This window comes from Python bivittatus, unplaced genomic scaffold, assembly GCF_059951505.1.
Source record: "Python bivittatus isolate LINGU-HERP-01145 unplaced genomic scaffold, Pbiv_v1 ctg000200_np1212, whole genome shotgun sequence".
Lineage (NCBI taxonomy): Eukaryota > Metazoa > Chordata > Lepidosauria > Squamata > Pythonidae > Python > Python bivittatus.
This window is the reverse complement of record NW_028277040.1, coordinates 12949713-12966988: the sequence shown is the minus strand read 5'-3', so window position 1 is coordinate 12966988 and position 17276 is coordinate 12949713. Positions and strand designations below refer to the sequence as shown.

Here is a 17276-nt window from a genome sequence, read left to right as displayed (position 1 = left end):
GAGGCAGACACTCTTAAAATTAAGTTCTGGGTCCACTGTTCAAAAATATCTTTCAGTATGTCCAATGTTAAAATATTTTGCATCATTCTGTATTAGTAAGTCAAGTCTGAGTTTTCTCCTCCTTTAATTGTAATCTTTAGTTCCTTCTAGTGTCCAATTTTTAAAGTCTTGCCTTATTTTTTTTTAAAGAATTCAAAACAAAAATACTTTCCCATGGAAAGGATTCTTTATAATTAATTCCACAAGCTTATTTCAAATTTATTTGGACCCTTCATCCATTTGTAACTTTCAAAAATCAAAGTTTTAATCACCTTTTTACTGTTTATTCCAGAATAAAATTTTTAAGTCCCTAAACTTGTATTTAAAACGTCTTTTGCTCAGGATTGAAGGAAACTCACCCAGAGCTGTAAAACATGTCAATCCAAAGGTTCCTAATAGCTAAAAAGCAGTTAGCAAGCAATTTCCAAAAGTGATTAGAAGAGGAAGCATGTGAACCCAGTGTCCTTAAAGGTGCCAAACGTGGTTTGAGCAAGATGGCTATTTCCTCATCTCTCAGAGTTCTAAACTCACTGGAGACTGCTGTCTTGCCAGAGAGGAATTCCTTGCCCAGAGAGGAATTATGAAGAGCCGGCCTACTTGCTGGCTCTTCGTTCTCCGCAGTCGTTAGCTCCACTTTTCACAGAGCTATCTTTAGTTTGTCATTTCTTCCCCGGAAGTCCAAAAATCTTCATTTCCAAATATTATAGTGAAAAATAGAATTTACCCACTTACTAGTACATATAAGTATTTCCAATTTTTTAACTTTATGAAACCACTGCGAGTATTTGATAGTATAAATATTCTGAAGGTTAATGTATGATCAAAGGGCTGTTATGGCAGTATTAAGAATTGAGAGTTTGTCAATATGCAATATGGAGTCATATTAAAAGCAGAGATGCACTTCCAGGGCAGGGAGGCCCTTATTTGTACTTACCAACTGGCTTGGAAGTTTTGGCATGCTGTAATTGTCAATATATGGGTTTAATATATTACTTGTGCCAGTGACTCTTGCATTCCTCCTTAACTTTAGCCTGATAAATATAGGATTTATATTTATAAACATAATATGTTTAGAGTTCTTCCCATTCTCCTGAAGAGAGTCTTATGCTTGCCGCAATAGGCTTGTTTTGTCTGCATTTTTTTTACCATGGTTTTAGGAAGCCATTTTGGTCTGTTCACATAATGTTAAGCTATAAATCGTGCCTTACAAAACATACTAGTTGGGATCAAATATTGACTGTGCCAATATTAAAATACATTATGGTTTATTGTGATGTCATAGAGTGGCACACTCAGTTGGGCTGATAACAGAGATTACGATCTCTATTTGAGATTTGACTGTTTGCAGATCATTCAGTTATAGACTTACAGAAGAAAAAGTGCATCTAACCTCCAGTGATCTCTTAAAACTAGTTTCTGTAAGCTTTACCCTTTTTCATATGAAGTGGGCAAGAACAAAACTATAGGGAACCTGTTTTTTTGTAGATCCTGTTTAAAAGAATTTGGGATAATTTGGGCGAGAGGTTAGATAAGCGTTTGTGCCTTTTATTATTTTAGTAGCTTTTTAATAGCTGTATTTTATGCATTTGTTATTTGCAGCTGTACAATCTAATCATTTTACATTGGCCTTGTTTTGTGTAGGTTGCTGACTATATCCCACAACTGGCTAAATTCAGTCCTGACTTGTGGGCAGTGTCTGTTTGCACAGTCGATGGGCAGAGGTATTGTATCTTAAATATCTAAACTGACCAAATAATTTTAGCTATAGAAATAGAAGCAGAAACTAACATGAATCTAATGTAAATGCTCAGTATTTTGCAATTCAGAGCATCCAGCATATATTATGCAATTCTTGAATAGCCACTCCACAACCACGAAGCTTTGTTTCCACAAAGATTTGAAATAGCACTTTCTAAACATACTCCTTTTAGTTTGAGCAAATATTTTGTACAATTTGGAGAAAGAAATTTTTTTCTATTGTTTTTAATTACACAAACTTCCATTTGCTTATGTTTTATCTTATTTACACAAGATCTTTTAAATGTTGTCGAACTTTGCTGAATCTTAATATGTTAGCATACTTAGCAAATATAAACAAAAGCCAGTTTCCTCTGTGAGATCAACAAAATCAATACAATCAGAATTAAATAGGGTAAAACCAAAATCTGTAGTGTTATTCAAATAACTCTTGAAGTAAGTCAGCTTTGGAAAGTTCAAGTCTGTTGTGGGTTATCTTTTAAATTGGCTTATTTGTATTTATACATAGGATTAGATACATGCATGGGAAATTTTAAATATCAGATTTGAGAATTGTAAATTCACTGATGGATGCTAACACATCATCTTTCTTGAACAGCAGGCTAGGAATCTTCTTTCCCAAAATGGCATTATCAAAACAAAAAATGAATTTGCTTTAATTAAATTTAATTTGAAAGTAATTTTAATTTAATTAGCTAAACATTACATTAATGCTATGTTATTATAATGTAATGTAATTAACTCCCCATGTATTTAATAAGTACTCCTACTATCACACAGAAATGACAATTTGACTACAACTTATAGCGGAGCTCTGGGAGCCCACACTAAAGACTCTTGGCTGAAAATTGTACAACCCTTCCTTATATGAACATAACTACATTTGTATTTTATCAGACCAAATAACTATCTAGTCTAGAAGGATATAATCATCATAAGATCTTCTCCCAGGCTTTAGGCTAGGGTGGCTGGAGCTCCTTGCAAGGTGTACATATGTTGCTGTTAGCTGGATTCACCATCTCATTGTTTATTTTATCTTATTATTTTATTGCATATTACTTTGTGTTTTTATGCTGTGAGCTACCCAGAGTTGACTGGAGTCCAGCATTGTGCAAGTCGAAATAAATAAGTCAAATTAAATAAATAAATAAATAACTGGTAGCCATTGAGATCATAACTAGTGGCCACTGAGGTCCTCCATGGAATTGTCTGATCTCTCTTATAAAGTAAATGCTGTATGTATTTTCTTATGAAAGAAAATCTCATACTAGAGTAAGATCATATGTATAAAAATATTTTACTTTAACAGGCTGAAAAGAATCACTGCAGCTTCATTGGATGACCACAGTTTCTGATAATATGATAAAGGGACAATAATGTTTCTCTCTCCACATTATGCATGCTTCCATCAAGTGATATGTATTCCTTATTCTTTTTATTAACATTTTATTTTGTTTGATTTTATTACTGAATGTAGACCCTGCCTTTCTGTTTATACCACCCAAATACTCTGGATGTTGAAACATTTCCCATATGGTAGTTACACCAGTTCTTTGATCATTTAGTTTTTGTAGCTATATAATGTTAAAAAGACACATTAATTATTTATTTATAACACTATTTGCTTATGTTTATGTATTGCAAGTCTCTCAAATAATTGTTCAGGATTTGCTAAGGGGTTTTGCTTTTATTTTTTAATATCGTAGAACTTGCTTTCTAAACAAATTACGTTAATAATGAACAGACTCTGTTAGGTGATCTTTTGTATTCCAGTGGTTCATAATAGAATCTTTTTCTAAAGCCTCTGCCCAGGATTTACCTCTTTATTTCTCAGGACAAGTGTGAGTGAATGCAGTGACTAATATAGTATTTAATTTACAGGCATTCTGTCGGAGATACCAAAGTCCCATTTTGTCTTCAGTCCTGTGTAAAGCCTTTGAAATATGCTGTTGCTGTTAATGATCTTGGCACAGAGTATGTACACAGATATGTTGGTAAAGAACCTAGTGGATTAAGATTCAACAAATTGTTCCTCAATGAAGATGGTAAGTTATGTATGCAATTACCATTTCTTAATATTTTATCTAATGAAATACATTAATGTGTGAGAGAAGGAAGAATTATCTATGCAACTTTCTCCAATATGGCCCATACAATTTTATAGGTGGTCTAACTGAAAATCCTTTATGTTTAAGAAATGCTGGAAAATGCCAGATGACTGGAGAAGGGCAAATATCCCTATTTTAAAAAGGAAAAATGAAACTATCCAGGGAAATATAGATCAGTCAGGCTGACATTGATATCTGGAAAGATCTTAGGATAGATTTGAATAGTTCAAGAACAAATCTTGTCAGATTAATTTATGATTTTTTTTTAAAAATTGACAATTTATTTGTCTAAAACATTTAAGGAACAGAATAAATAGCTACATAAAGGAAAAAAAGGTGGAAAAAGACATAGTGGATGAAGAATACAATATCAGTAAATAAATGACTTACAATTATAAAATTTAAAATTCATTATTTCATTAATTCAATGTATAGAACTAGATTCATTATATCATCTTAAGAAATAACTAAAAAGCTCTGTAAACCTCTGGATATAATATTAACATTGATATCACCATTGTCGTTGTTCCAAAAATAAATGCACATAATCATACAAAGGGAAAGAAAAGGAAAAGAAACTGAAAAAAGAAAAAAAAAGTTAAAAATAAAATAAATAATAAAGGAGAAAAATCAGTAAAAGCAATATTAAGTTCTAAATTCCCTCCCATTGTACCCTCCCATATATTAAGATATTATTTTGTGCCTTTCGAGTCAATGTTGACTCCTGGCTACTGCCTGGACAAGTCCCTGCAGTTTTCCTGGCAAGATTTCAGAAATGGTTAGTGTTTGCCTGCTTCCCAGGGCTGAGAGATATGGACTAGCCCAGGGTCACCCCGCTGCCTTTGCCAAGGCAGAACTAGAACTCACAGTCTTCTGTTTTCTAGCCTGGTGCCTTTACCAAAATGCCAAATTGGCTCTCTACATCTTAAGAATTTAGCAAATTGAAACAGGTTCAGGAAAGAGCATGAAGGATGATTGGGGACTAAAAATAAGTCCTATAAAAAGAGATTGAAGCAATTGGGAATGCTTAATCTTTACAAGAGAAGACTTGAGGGAGTGACAGCACTTTTTAAATAGCTGGAAGGATGGCATGCAAAAGAAGGTCAAGACCCATTCTCAAGTGACATGAAAATGGATTCATGTTACAGGAGGGCAGATTCTGATTGAATGCTAGAAAAAAAACTTTAGCAGTAAGAGCAGTTCTACAGTGGAATCAAGTATCCAAAGAAGTAGTCAGTTCTCCTTTGCTGGATGTATTCAGCTAAATCAACTTCTGTCAGAGATCTTTAATATAGATTCCAGCACCGAGCAAGGGTTGGGACTCAGTAGCCTAAATGGTCCATTTCAGTTCTCATTCAAATTCATTAGCTCCAGTTATGACAACACCATATTTCAAAAGAAGGGTGAGGAATCTGTAGTTGTTCATATGTTCCTAACTACTGCCCTGAAATAGTATTTGAGAATATATTGCCACATTCATTGTTGCTGTTCTAAAATCAATGGGTATTGTATATGGTATATATGGTGCAATACATTCAGTGCAACTTTTTTTCCTTTTTATGAGTGTTTCCAATTATTCCTGGGTTCGTTTTCTTTAATGTAAAAAGTGACTAATTGAAATGCATAAACTAGGAATTAAAACTAGTAAGGAACTATTTAGTACAGAACTGTTTCTAGCCACATCTGTGATTGATCAGTTCGGTTGTCGTGATTAGTTATGCATATATGTTCTTAAAGACATGTATTAGTGTTTGATGTGAAGAAAATCACATTTTTTGAATTCTCTTAACTACTGTCAGCAGTTTTCCCCACTAATTCATCCACCGCAGGCGACAGTACCAAATTAAAGCTTTGGAAATGTTTCTGCAGTACTTTGGAAACTGGTTCTGCTGCTCTGTGATAATTTCATAAAGTTAATTTGTGATCTCATAAGCTATTTCATTCTGAACAGTATACTAGGTGTATAGTGAAAAAATGTGCATATTTCCAATAATTTTGTCTTGATAATAACATTTCTCAGTTGCTATGGAATAAAATTAATTTTAATAGGATAAAATTAAGAGACTGTAATGGAAGACTATGCAGTTTTCCGCTGTGCAGTGGATTTCTTTGTATATTTGAGAGGAAATTTTGCTGATTTAGAAATGACCATGTTTTACATTAAAATAACACATTATTAGGTATTTGATCTAATCAAATAATTAACACAATAAGCTGCTATTTGCATTTTACATTAATTTTATTTGTGTTCAATAAATGCTATAAAGGCTCAAGAAATGTTTTCGGATTTTAGTGAATGCGTAATTTTGGAAATATTTTCTTCCTTTTCTGGTGTCTTTCTCTTTTTGTGTAAGAGAGTTTACATATACTTTAAGTATATTAAGTATACTTTAAGTATAGATTTAATGGGACATAGGAAAAACTCATAAATTGGCTTCCAGAGATATCCCCATAATTCTAAAATGAATCTGACACTTCCTTTTTTTTAAACACTAAATATATTCCTGGCAGATATTTGCTAGTTCTTTATCGTTTTTTCTTTCTCCTTACCCCACTCCTAAAAGCCCATCTATGAGTATCATTAGCTGTTGAATATAAGCAACTGTTCTGTGCTTGTAGATATATTTCAGCCTTGAGTTCCAAGTCATTAACTTCTTATAACTAACTAAGCTTTTGAAAGTAGGATACAGTGACACCCTTGGCAGGATTCCATGTGTGCAAGGGTTTGCAGTCTGTTCCAAAAGGAGTACGCATCAACTCTTGTGTCTAAAAATTACTGTCACATGCTGGCTCATTATTTCATTAGGACTAGAGTGCATACTCTTTCATTGACCAATGCTAAATAAAGTATACTGGTATCAAAATGTTACCTTAGTATTCAAACTACTGACCAAGAGTGCGATTTTGAAAGCAGCTGAAATTCAGTTTCCCTACACTTTAAACCCTTTAAAAAGTTTTAACACTTTTTCAAAGATCTTTGAACGTATTCTGTATCTGCTGTCATCTTAACCACTTGTTACCAGCACTTCTGTAGGAAAACTAGAGAACAGTAGGTTTTGTACTTGATACTGTGTTCTAGGTCAGTAGCAGCTCTTTTTTTTTTTTTTGCATACAAAATGATGTCTAATCAACAGAATAAATCTAGTTCAGCAATCTGACGTAAGACATTAATTGCAGTACAGGTAGTTCTCGACTTATGACCATAATTGGGACTGGAACGTCCATCACTAAGCGATGCAGTGGTTGAGTCACGTCCAATTTTATGACCTTTTTGCCATGGTCATTAAGCGAATCACTGCAGTTCTTAAGCAAATCCAGCTTCCCCCATTGTCTTTGCTTGTTGGAAGCCCCCTGGGAAGGTCACAAATGGCGTGATCCCAGGATGCTGCAACCATCATAAATACATGCTGGTTGCCATGCGCCCAAATGTTTATCATGTGACCATGGGGACACTGCAATGGTCATAAGTACAAGGACCGGTCATATAAGTCACTTTTTTCAGCACCGTCGTAACGTCAAACAGTCGTTAAATGGTTGTAAGTCAAGGACTATCTGTACACGGGAAAGATCACTTATATTAAAGCAATCTGATTAGTATTTTGTAGAACTAAAATCTAAAAGGTAATCATAATTACTTCTTAGTAATTAACAGGTAATTATTATTAAAACCATTTATATAATTGTTTTAATAATAATAGCAGTAGTTTTATTTATTGACTGATTCAAGAGCAAAAAGCAAACAAATTCTGAGACAACAAATAAAAAGCATCATAAAACTTAATTATAAAGTTGATGTGATCAAAGTATGGCATATTTCACAATCATCAAAACAAAGTTTAGCCATGTTCAGAGAAATAAAATCGCATTGATCAGACAGTAGCAACTATAAAATGCATCCAGGTGGCCTGGAATCTGACTTGATGGGAAGTTAATAGCTGCAACTGGGCATCTTTATGATAAGAGCAACATAGCAAAACATGGGTTAGTGTTTCAGGAACTTCTTCACCCAGGGGCAAAATCATTGTTCGAATGAGATTTCCCATAATTTTTCTTCAAAAGCCAGCTGTTGGAAGGACATTAAATCTTGCCCAAGTTAGGGCTTCTCTGAATTTGGGAACCGTTGTTTGGCTAAAATACCTGGCCAGCTTGAAAAAAAGTGACTGACTACCCAAGAGTACATCCAAGTCCTTGGTGTGCTGTTTAAAGGCTGCCATTGTGGTTGTGCACTCATATCCGATCATCAGTTGCATTAGGTAAGAAACTAGCATTTCAGTTTCTCATGCAGTGCCCTGCCCCAAGATGAAACAAAGTCATCATTTAAAATCAAAGTTGTTAAACCACAGGGAAAGGAAGTAATTTTAGTCAATGGGAGAGACTGTATATGTCCAAATATGAGTTCCAGCTTTTCAACCAGATGCTGCAAAAAAAGAGTGTGATTTAAGATTGAATGTCCAGCTCTAAAACCTGCTTGCTATTTTGTGAAAATGTTTTCTAATTTACCCAATCTGAGAGTTTATTGTATAAACCTACAATTTGCTTATTATGCTAAGGAGGCTAATGGGCTGGTAATTAGCAGGCAGATCCCAGTTGATTTTTTTATAGATTAGAACTATCAAAGCTAAACTCCACTCCTTTGGAATCAGTGCCTTGCTGTCTATAAATATGAATAAGGAGGCCAGAACAGGGTTATTGCCTGGGGCTTTGCTAGGATTAAGTTGTTTAACAAGAAATATTAATGCTGAGTCTGTTACAGGGACCACTGTGGGAGCAGACTTGTATCGAAGTCAAGCTCAACATGATCCTTCTGCAAATGTAATGCCTTAAAATGATCCAGTTTTAATAATATTTGTAGGTTAGCTTGCATTCAGTTGTTTTTAAAAATTGTAGGCAAGGCAAGGGTGTTACTAAATCAGGCAACAACTGGCTCTGATTATAGTTCTTGTCGCTCAAAGCAAGGGACAGGCCAGAGTCGGGAACCCTTATCCAAGTTCCTCCACTGAAATCCTGAAGGAGGATGCAGTGCTGGACTGACTTGGTGCCAATTATATCAGACCACCCATTCAATACAATACAATACTGCCAGCTGTGTGGGACCACTGCAAGTGCTGCTACTTCAGATTGCTGCTGTTCTCACAGCTGGTGAAGGTGTATCCCCAACTGACAGCCAGCTTAGCTTCTCCCTCCCATTGATCCTGGAGCAGGGCTACTCCATAGAGGCCGGTGCTAGTGGGCCCAGAGGAACATACATCCCAGGGAAACCACTGCTGCCTGTCAGTCAGAAATCCTTTCTCTAGAGGCAGTGCCTGCCTTCGCTTTAGGTTATCAGTTTAACAGCTAGTTCTTATGAACGGGACCCAAACATTTAGATAATTTCCTGATTATAGGGGATGCATGTGGTGTTTTATTTCCGCATACATACTCTACATATGTTAAAACTGTCCGTTCCATATTTCTGGTTTAGAAATGGTTTGTTCATATTCCAGGTAGGCAACCTATGGCCCTCAATAGTCTCTAGGGCAGTTTTTTGTGTTTTTTATCCATTATATGTCAGCAGCCTGCCAGTCAGTTAGCTAATTGTAAGGGAGCACTTATTTGACCCTCCTCCATCACCAAATTGTTGACTAGGGGGCTGCCTGCAGTATGCTAGTGTTATTGTATTATAGCATTAGCACACTATACCAGTAGAGTACTTTATTACTATCACATTATTGTGGGGAGGAAAAGCTGTACAGATGCACATGTACAATCTGCTCCCACTAACTTTTTAAAATTAGTTTTTGGTAAATTATAACAACCAACATATAATAAATAGAAAAATAATAATACAACAGCAAATATGCAGTCAAAAAAGAAATTAATGCATATCAGTGACTTAAATTAATTAAATCTACTCCAAAGAACCATCACTTTTTGGCCCCTTCACATTGTACCTCCTGGTGGGTGGGGGCCCTTAGCAGGCACTGCCTAGTTGTCTAGTTGACAGGCAGAATCTCTTGGGGAAAAATGATCCCTAAGATACCCTAAACTATATAGGGTTTTGTAGGTAGCAACCAGCACCTTGAATTGCATTTAGAAATTTACTGGTAACCAGTGCAGTTCCTGCAGCAGAAATGTGACATGGCAGTACTGTGACTGACCACTGAGCACTCATGCCACTGCATTCTGGACCAGCTGCCATTTCCAGATGGTCCTCAAGGGCAGCCACATGCATAGCAAATTGCAGTAATCTATTCAAAAGTTAGCAGGGGCATCTTGTTCCATTTAAGGCTGTAGCTGGCACACCAGCCAAAACTATGCAAACACCTTCCTGGCTGTGGCTTCCACCTGCTCTTTCTGAGGGAGCACGCATTTGTTTGTTTGTTTGTTTATTTGGCATATTTATATAGCTGCCCATCTCACACAGAGCAACTCTGGGCAGCATATAACAATTAAATAAAATTACAAGTGGATAAAAACAAGCATTATAAAAAGATAAAAAGTGATTAAAATAAAAACATTACCAATTTTTTTTTAAATTTAGATTTTAATATAAACAAACCCCACAGAGAAAGCAGAATATCAATTACAGTAGAACTATCTAAAAATATCTCTGGTTCCAAAGACCCCCCAGGCCTAATGACACAACCAGGTCTTGAGGGACTTCCTAAACAATAGCAGGGAAGGGGTGAGCCTCACTTCAGGATGGAGAATGATTCACAAGGAGGGAGCCACGGCAGAGAAGGCCCGTCTCCTGGGACCCACCAAATGCAGGTCCCTGGCCAATGGAACACGGAGCATACCTTCCCTGCCTGATCTACTGGGATGAGCTGATGTAATCAGGGAGAGGCGGTCCCTCAAATAACCTGGCCCCGTGCCAGGAAAAGCTTTAAAGGTCAAAACCAGCACCTTGAATTGGACCCAGAAGCAAACCAGCAGCCAATGCACCTTGCATAATATGTGCTCTTCTAGGAGCACACATAACTGCCCGCATTCTGCACCAGTTGAAGCTTCTGGATATTCTTCAAGGGCAGCCCCATGTAGAGCACATTACAGTAGTCCAATCTGGAGGTGACAGCTCCTGAAACAGCCACTCCATCTTGTTTGGACTGAGTTTCGTAAAAGATAAGCCAGAAAATGTATTAATTGACTTTTCAAACTGCAAATTTTCATTGTTGGTTTCAGATGCTGGATGTTACAGAAATTTGATGGTCTCTGATTTCATCTTTTAAGTGCGCCTATAGAATCCTAAGCTTATGTGTTTACAGATCAAGTGGAGGTGCCTAATGTAATGGAGAAAAAACATTGCAGATACTTAATTGTCTAAAAGCAAAGCAGACATTAAATTAAAGTGTATCTGCAATTAAATGTACATGTGGAAAGGGGATTAACTGTTCCCCTTCATATTGTGGTTTCAGTTAAAAAATAAATAAATAACAAACTTACTAATGTATGGGATAGTGTGTGGAGATGGCTTAGGCTGTCTTACAATGATCAGATTTTGTTAAAGGTAATTTTAATTGAATGATAAGATTAAAAGAATAAAAATGTATGAATTAGAAATATTTGAGAAACCCTGAATTAGAATGAAGTAGTCAAAGAAATAATTATGAAAAATCACAGTTGCTATTTCATTTTGGGATTGGATGTACAGTAATATGAATGATAGAATAAAACTAGAAGAGGACATAAAGAATGGACACAAATTCATGTGATATTGGAAATCAGGTTAGCGTGAAGAAGCAAAGAAAGAAAACATCAGGATTCACCATCCTGATTAGATGAATGCATGACATCAGCTGACCACGAGAAGGATAGCTATGCAAAATATGACTAATTTGTGTTGAAGCTTTGTTCATTTAATTTGTTGGAAAGTACATTTCTGTGATTAGATACATTTTTTATTTTACAGACAAACCTCATAATCCTATGGTGAATGCTGGAGCAATTGTGGTCACCTCTTTGATCAAGGTAAAATATGTACAGTGAATATTTCTGATCGCTGCATAGTAAATAGTTTGTGAGAAATGATGACCAGAATTAGATTCCATGCAGACATGGAAATATTCCTAAACTGCGTCTTGCAGACCATAGAAGCATGTAGTCATTATCACTTGTGTGCCTCTGAAATTGTTTTCAGTGCTTGTTTTTCAGCTGCCTGTTGCTCCCCAAATTCAAAAAGGAGTTTTGGGATACGGAGCAAGATAATATTTAAGGGGGAATGTTGCTGGTATGTTTCTATTTCTCTTTCCCCACCTCCCTCCCTTTTTCTTTACAGTTTGAAACACTTGCATAAAATCCCAAACTACTTTTGAAACTGGGTTTGGTAAAGAAAAGTTTCTTTCTCTGAAAAAATTGATATAAATGTACCTTTCGAGATTATGGAATGAAATACTATGAGGTGAAAATATATTAAACAAACTTAGGAGGTTTTTTTTAATAAAGCATGCCACTCATTTATAAAGTTATAAATTGAATCTTTTAGCAGTTTTAATATGCAGTTTAATGTTTTTGTAAACTTATTTTAAGAATGAGTTGGAGTTATGCTTCCATAGAGAAAACTTTTTTTTATTAAATAATTCATTTTATATTTCAATTTATACCTTCACCAGATACAAAGTTAAATCCCCTAGCAGTTCTTTAATATTAAATATTCTTACTTTTTGAAGTAATACATTTTTTCCTTAGAAAAATATATTTTTAAAACATTTGGCTTAATAATTAACAGTGTAAAGCTTTTAGGTATACATACATTGAATTGCAGGATTATTGTTAATCTTTGAAAATGTGTGTGTGTGTGTATTTCTTCATCACTAAGATATCTCAGAAATGACTTCTAATTAACATTTCCCTTCTCCATAATTTTGAAGTAGAAAAGTTAAAATGGAGAACTTAAATATTTGTCAACATTATAACGTTTTTTCATTTAGCCTCATAACTTTAGTTATGAAAGGCTATTTTAGTCTTGGCTCATGGTTTTCTGCTTCTTTTTTATATTGAAAAAGTGTAAAAAAATCCTGCTTTAAACATTTATCTTTAATAGCTATAGGTGAAGGAAAATGGCCTTAAGTACGACAGGTAAATTTATTCGTGTTTATTTTTTTTCTGGAGGTTTAAATAACTTAAAATTCAGCTTGACAATGAGATTTTAAAATAAGTGGTAGACAGTTCATCCCATAGCTAAGTGCATTTCTTGTTCACATAATACAGTAATCGAATATATCATCTGAAGTGCACACTTGTTTGGAAATTTATTAAAATTAATGAATTGCCAATCAAATGTATATTTCATTGGTGGGCAAAAACCCAGTATAGATTTCAGGCCATTACAATATATTGCAGATTTCCTTTCTACTGCATGTAGTCATAATAAAAAACACAGCAACAACATAACAAGTCAGTATTGATTGCATTGAAACTTTGCATGTAGTATCTGCATGTCTAGCAGACATAAACCACCATATTGCATCATTATTTGTTTATAGTGATTGTAAGACATTTTTTGTGTTCCATCTTCTGGGAAGCTATTTCATGAAAATAATCTATGAATTGGAAAATTCAAGAAATTGCAAATTAGAGTTTCTAATCACTCTCCTAAGTTGATTTAATGTCTCACTGTCATAAATTAGATCTGTTTTGAAGTATGACATTTCAACAGCCTTACAAATAAAGTTATAGAATTTAGTAGTCCATTTTCACAGGAAACACCCTTGTAAATCTTCTCTGTTTAATTAGCTGAAAGCATTTCTGTCATGTTCAGGTACCAGACAAATGGATATTTACATGCATTTTGAATCTTCAGTTGAAGATTAAATCCTAGAACTCCAGTAATTTACCTGAAAGGAAGGCAATCCTGAATTTATAACAATCCTTCCCAAAAGAGAGAATAGACTCTGTGTGCATCTCTCTCTCTAAAGCCACGCTCCAAAAAAGGTCTAGCTTAGAACAAAACAAAACAAAAAACCCCCCCTACTGATAAAATTAATTGTGTACAAAAAAGAATAGTCATTATAAAATTGACTTACTTCCATCTGTATATAGAAACCATTTCCTCTCTCACACTCAGACTGCTGTCATACATGCAAACACAAGTAAATGTATAAAGATATTCTCTTGTCTTCTTCCAGCAGAAACTGCTTTTAAAAAAGGACAGCAGAAAGAGGATGGAGATGTTGATGTTTATGGGGAAAGCATAGCTGCACTAAAGAGAAAAGTCTGTGGAGGGGGGACAGGAAAAGCGGAGAAGAAGTGAGGCTAGGTGTACCTGCACCAGAAAAGAAAGGAAAGAGAGAAGCCCTATTTAGTTGTTAGAAAAAGTTAAAATCAGTGGACAAGCAGCCTCTCTCAGACAATGGGATAAATTTTAGGCTAATCTCCAAAGGCATTAAAGTTTTTCAGCAGGGATGTCTGCTGTGATTTATATCTTCTGCTTTTCACAGTTTCTTCCATTCTTATCAATAGAACGTGCGAAAATCCCCTCAATTCACAGATTTGCAAGTTTAATAAGTAATCTACATGCTTGCTGTGTCACAAGTATAGATGAAATTCCTAGGTGTGCACAAATATAGATGTCATTTGGTACTTAATAATTCTTACCACATTAGTGTGCCGCCTTGTTTTTATTTCATGGCAACTTTCTCAATCAACTGATATTTGAAAATAGCAAAACAAGGCCAGTTTCATTCTACTCATTTTGACTTGCAATCCAAGTAGTTATACAGAGCCTTTGAACTTGAAGAGTTAAATCACACCCATCTGTCTATGATTCTTATATTTGTGATCCACAGCCCAGTTAATAGATGAAAGAGGAAAAAAAAGTCATTTTCTAGAGCATGGGTGAGAAACCTTGTGTTTTCTCAATTTTGGACTATGCTTCCATCATCTTCCATAGTGACCAAGGCTAATAGGGGATGGAGAGCCACAGGTTAACCCACCTCTGTTCTATAAGATTATTGTTGTCTATTAAAGGGGGGCCTACATGCATACACACATCTTCTCCCTTACATGTTTCTTGCTTCTATTTTGGAAAAGGGAGTTTAATAGCACTACCTGGCAGACTGCCAACCAGCTGATTGGCAGTCTTTCAGTGAGCGATATAACACTAGGGAATGACACCACTGGGATAGTGGTGTCAAGCTTCTCATTAAGGCTGCAGCATAAGCCTTCTCTTTCCAACTGCAATTTGACCCAAAATTACCAATTGCAGTTAGCATACAGAGAAGGTCCCATTGGTGCCAATATCATTGTTTCTGTTTAGGATTGTAGCTTGGACAGGCATGAAAGTCCCTCTCTTCCTATATGCTGTAGTACCAGTAAGAATTATGTTCCCTCCTTCCCCACAGACGATAGTAAATTAAAAATTAACTTGCCCTGTAACATAAGATCTAGTGTGATTTATAGATGCAGCTGTATTGAGGGTATAAGATAAAAGGCGGGAAAATAACAACAACAACAACAACGGCATGACTAGGAGGCTTGTTTGTAAATACTGTAGAGATTAGTTAAATGGGTCTTTGATTTTAATCTGGAAGTTCTTATTCTCTTAGTGTTGTGCATGCTCTGTATCATTTATTTGTTAGTTATGGTAATACATTGCGCCAGTCAGTAAAGAGTTCTAAATAACAATGTCCTTATTGACAAAGATCTCAGTAACATAGAACATGTTGGTATTTGAGTAAAAAAAAAATGTATAAGCAGCCTCACGTTCCTCATGACAGCTGTTATCAAAACAATATGAGGCAGTCCAGAGAAGATGAACACTTGTGAGGCAGTAAAAAGCACCACTCTTAAGAACTCCCGCTCAATGAAATTACAAAACAAATACTGATAATGGAATGCCATCTTAACTAACATTAAGTCCACATTACCCATAATATTACAGGATGAATATTTCCTTTGATTTGGCCTTACAATTCTATCTATAGTTGAGATTTATACATATAAATGTATTCATTCATTCATTCATTCATTCAATTTGTATGGCCGCCCATCTCAACAAGTGACTCTGGCTGGCAAACAATCTTAAAATAATTTAAAAACAATTCCCATCATAAATACAAAAATTAAGATACACAGCAGCCAAGGAGGATATCACAATCAACAGTTGTTGCACAACCAGGAGACAGGACCCTTTACACACTCAGGGCCCCAGGCCTGGGCACAGAACCAGGTCTTTAGGACCTTACAAATGGCCAGCAGAGTTGGGGCCATCCTAATTTCTGGAGGGAGAATGTTCCATAGGGCAGGTGCTGTGGCAGAAAAGGCATGCCTCCTGGTCCTGCCAATTGGCATTCCCTGGCCAATAGGACCCAGAGCATGCCCATCCTGCTGGACCAGATCAGACAGGAAGAAACAACTGGGAAAAAGTCCCGCAGGTAACCCGGTCCCAAGCCATGAAAGGCTTTAAAGGTGACGACCAGCATCAATAAATTTGGCATGTCGTTGTTTCTTTTTCTTTCTGTGTTACTAGATAAACAAAGTTGAGAGAATTTCATATTTTTATTTTGGCTTCCTAGCATATATTAATGGGTAAAATACATGTTAAGTAGCCAATGATAAAATACTGTTTTTTTAATATTACTATTTCCTGTTATTATTTTGTTCATAAATACAACAGGTATAAAGAATTAAGAAATAATAAAATTTGCATAAACATGATTGCCCATTGCTGCTATCCCAGAAAATAATTTCCTATTTCTTGAGCAGGGCTTTTTAGACTTTTTCAGGTCATGGAACCTGTCAGGTATCTTTCTTGTGGTCAAAGAGCAGTACAAAATAAAACTCAACAGTAAAAAAGCAAGTTGCATATAAAAGAGAACAAATTGTAAATTATCTGAGCTTATCAATTGGACAACTATGCATTTTGCATATGAGGTATCAGAATTTAGCTACATTTAGGGTACAAGAGTCATGGGTATCTGAGAGTAAAAGTTGTAAGTAAAATAGACCGGATTGACCAGGAAACATGCTTAAATGTGGGATTAACAACTCTGACCATGTGCCAGGATAAAACAGGTAATATAATGTAGTTTACAGAATCAATAGCTTCTTTGCCACATGGGCAAAACCTTAGAAAACCATGCAACCTGTTAGGTTTTGTTTTTTTAAAACCCAGAAGCTCTGATCAAGAAGCAAAGTTCTGTTGATAGAAGATTGGCTGCATTCAAGTCAACTTTTTTTACTCTTAGTCTCTCATAGAACCCCATCAAGTTCTCATGGAGCCTCACAGTGCTGCAGAACAGAGTTTGAAAAACATTCTTCTAAGGATGTTCACCCCTTAATTCATATGTGGAATCCCAAACTATAGCCTGCATATCTGTGCCCTAATCAACTCTGTGCTCTAAATGAATTCACTGTGTTTAGATTTACAGCTTAAATAAAGGTGAAATAATCACT

The 17276-nt window shown here is 35.5% G+C and overlaps 1 protein-coding gene across 4 annotated transcripts in view; it reads left to right on the top strand.

Annotated features, from left to right (window-relative positions):
• The window catches only part of GLS (glutaminase), an 83772-nt gene that overhangs the window by 20993 nt on the left and 45503 nt on the right, over window positions 1-17276 (top strand). For 3 of the 4 annotated variants that reach the window (XM_007420388.4, XM_088135705.1, XM_007420389.4), the window contains exons 5-7: window positions 1681-1760; window positions 3679-3842; window positions 11794-11852. In XM_007420388.4, the coding sequence (XP_007420450.2) occupies window positions 1681-1760; window positions 3679-3842; window positions 11794-11852 (303 nt within the window). Of the gene's footprint in view, window positions 1-1680; window positions 1761-3678; window positions 3843-11793; window positions 11853-17276 lie in introns of those variants that run through there. The other variant, XM_088135706.1, reaches the window with a different exon arrangement.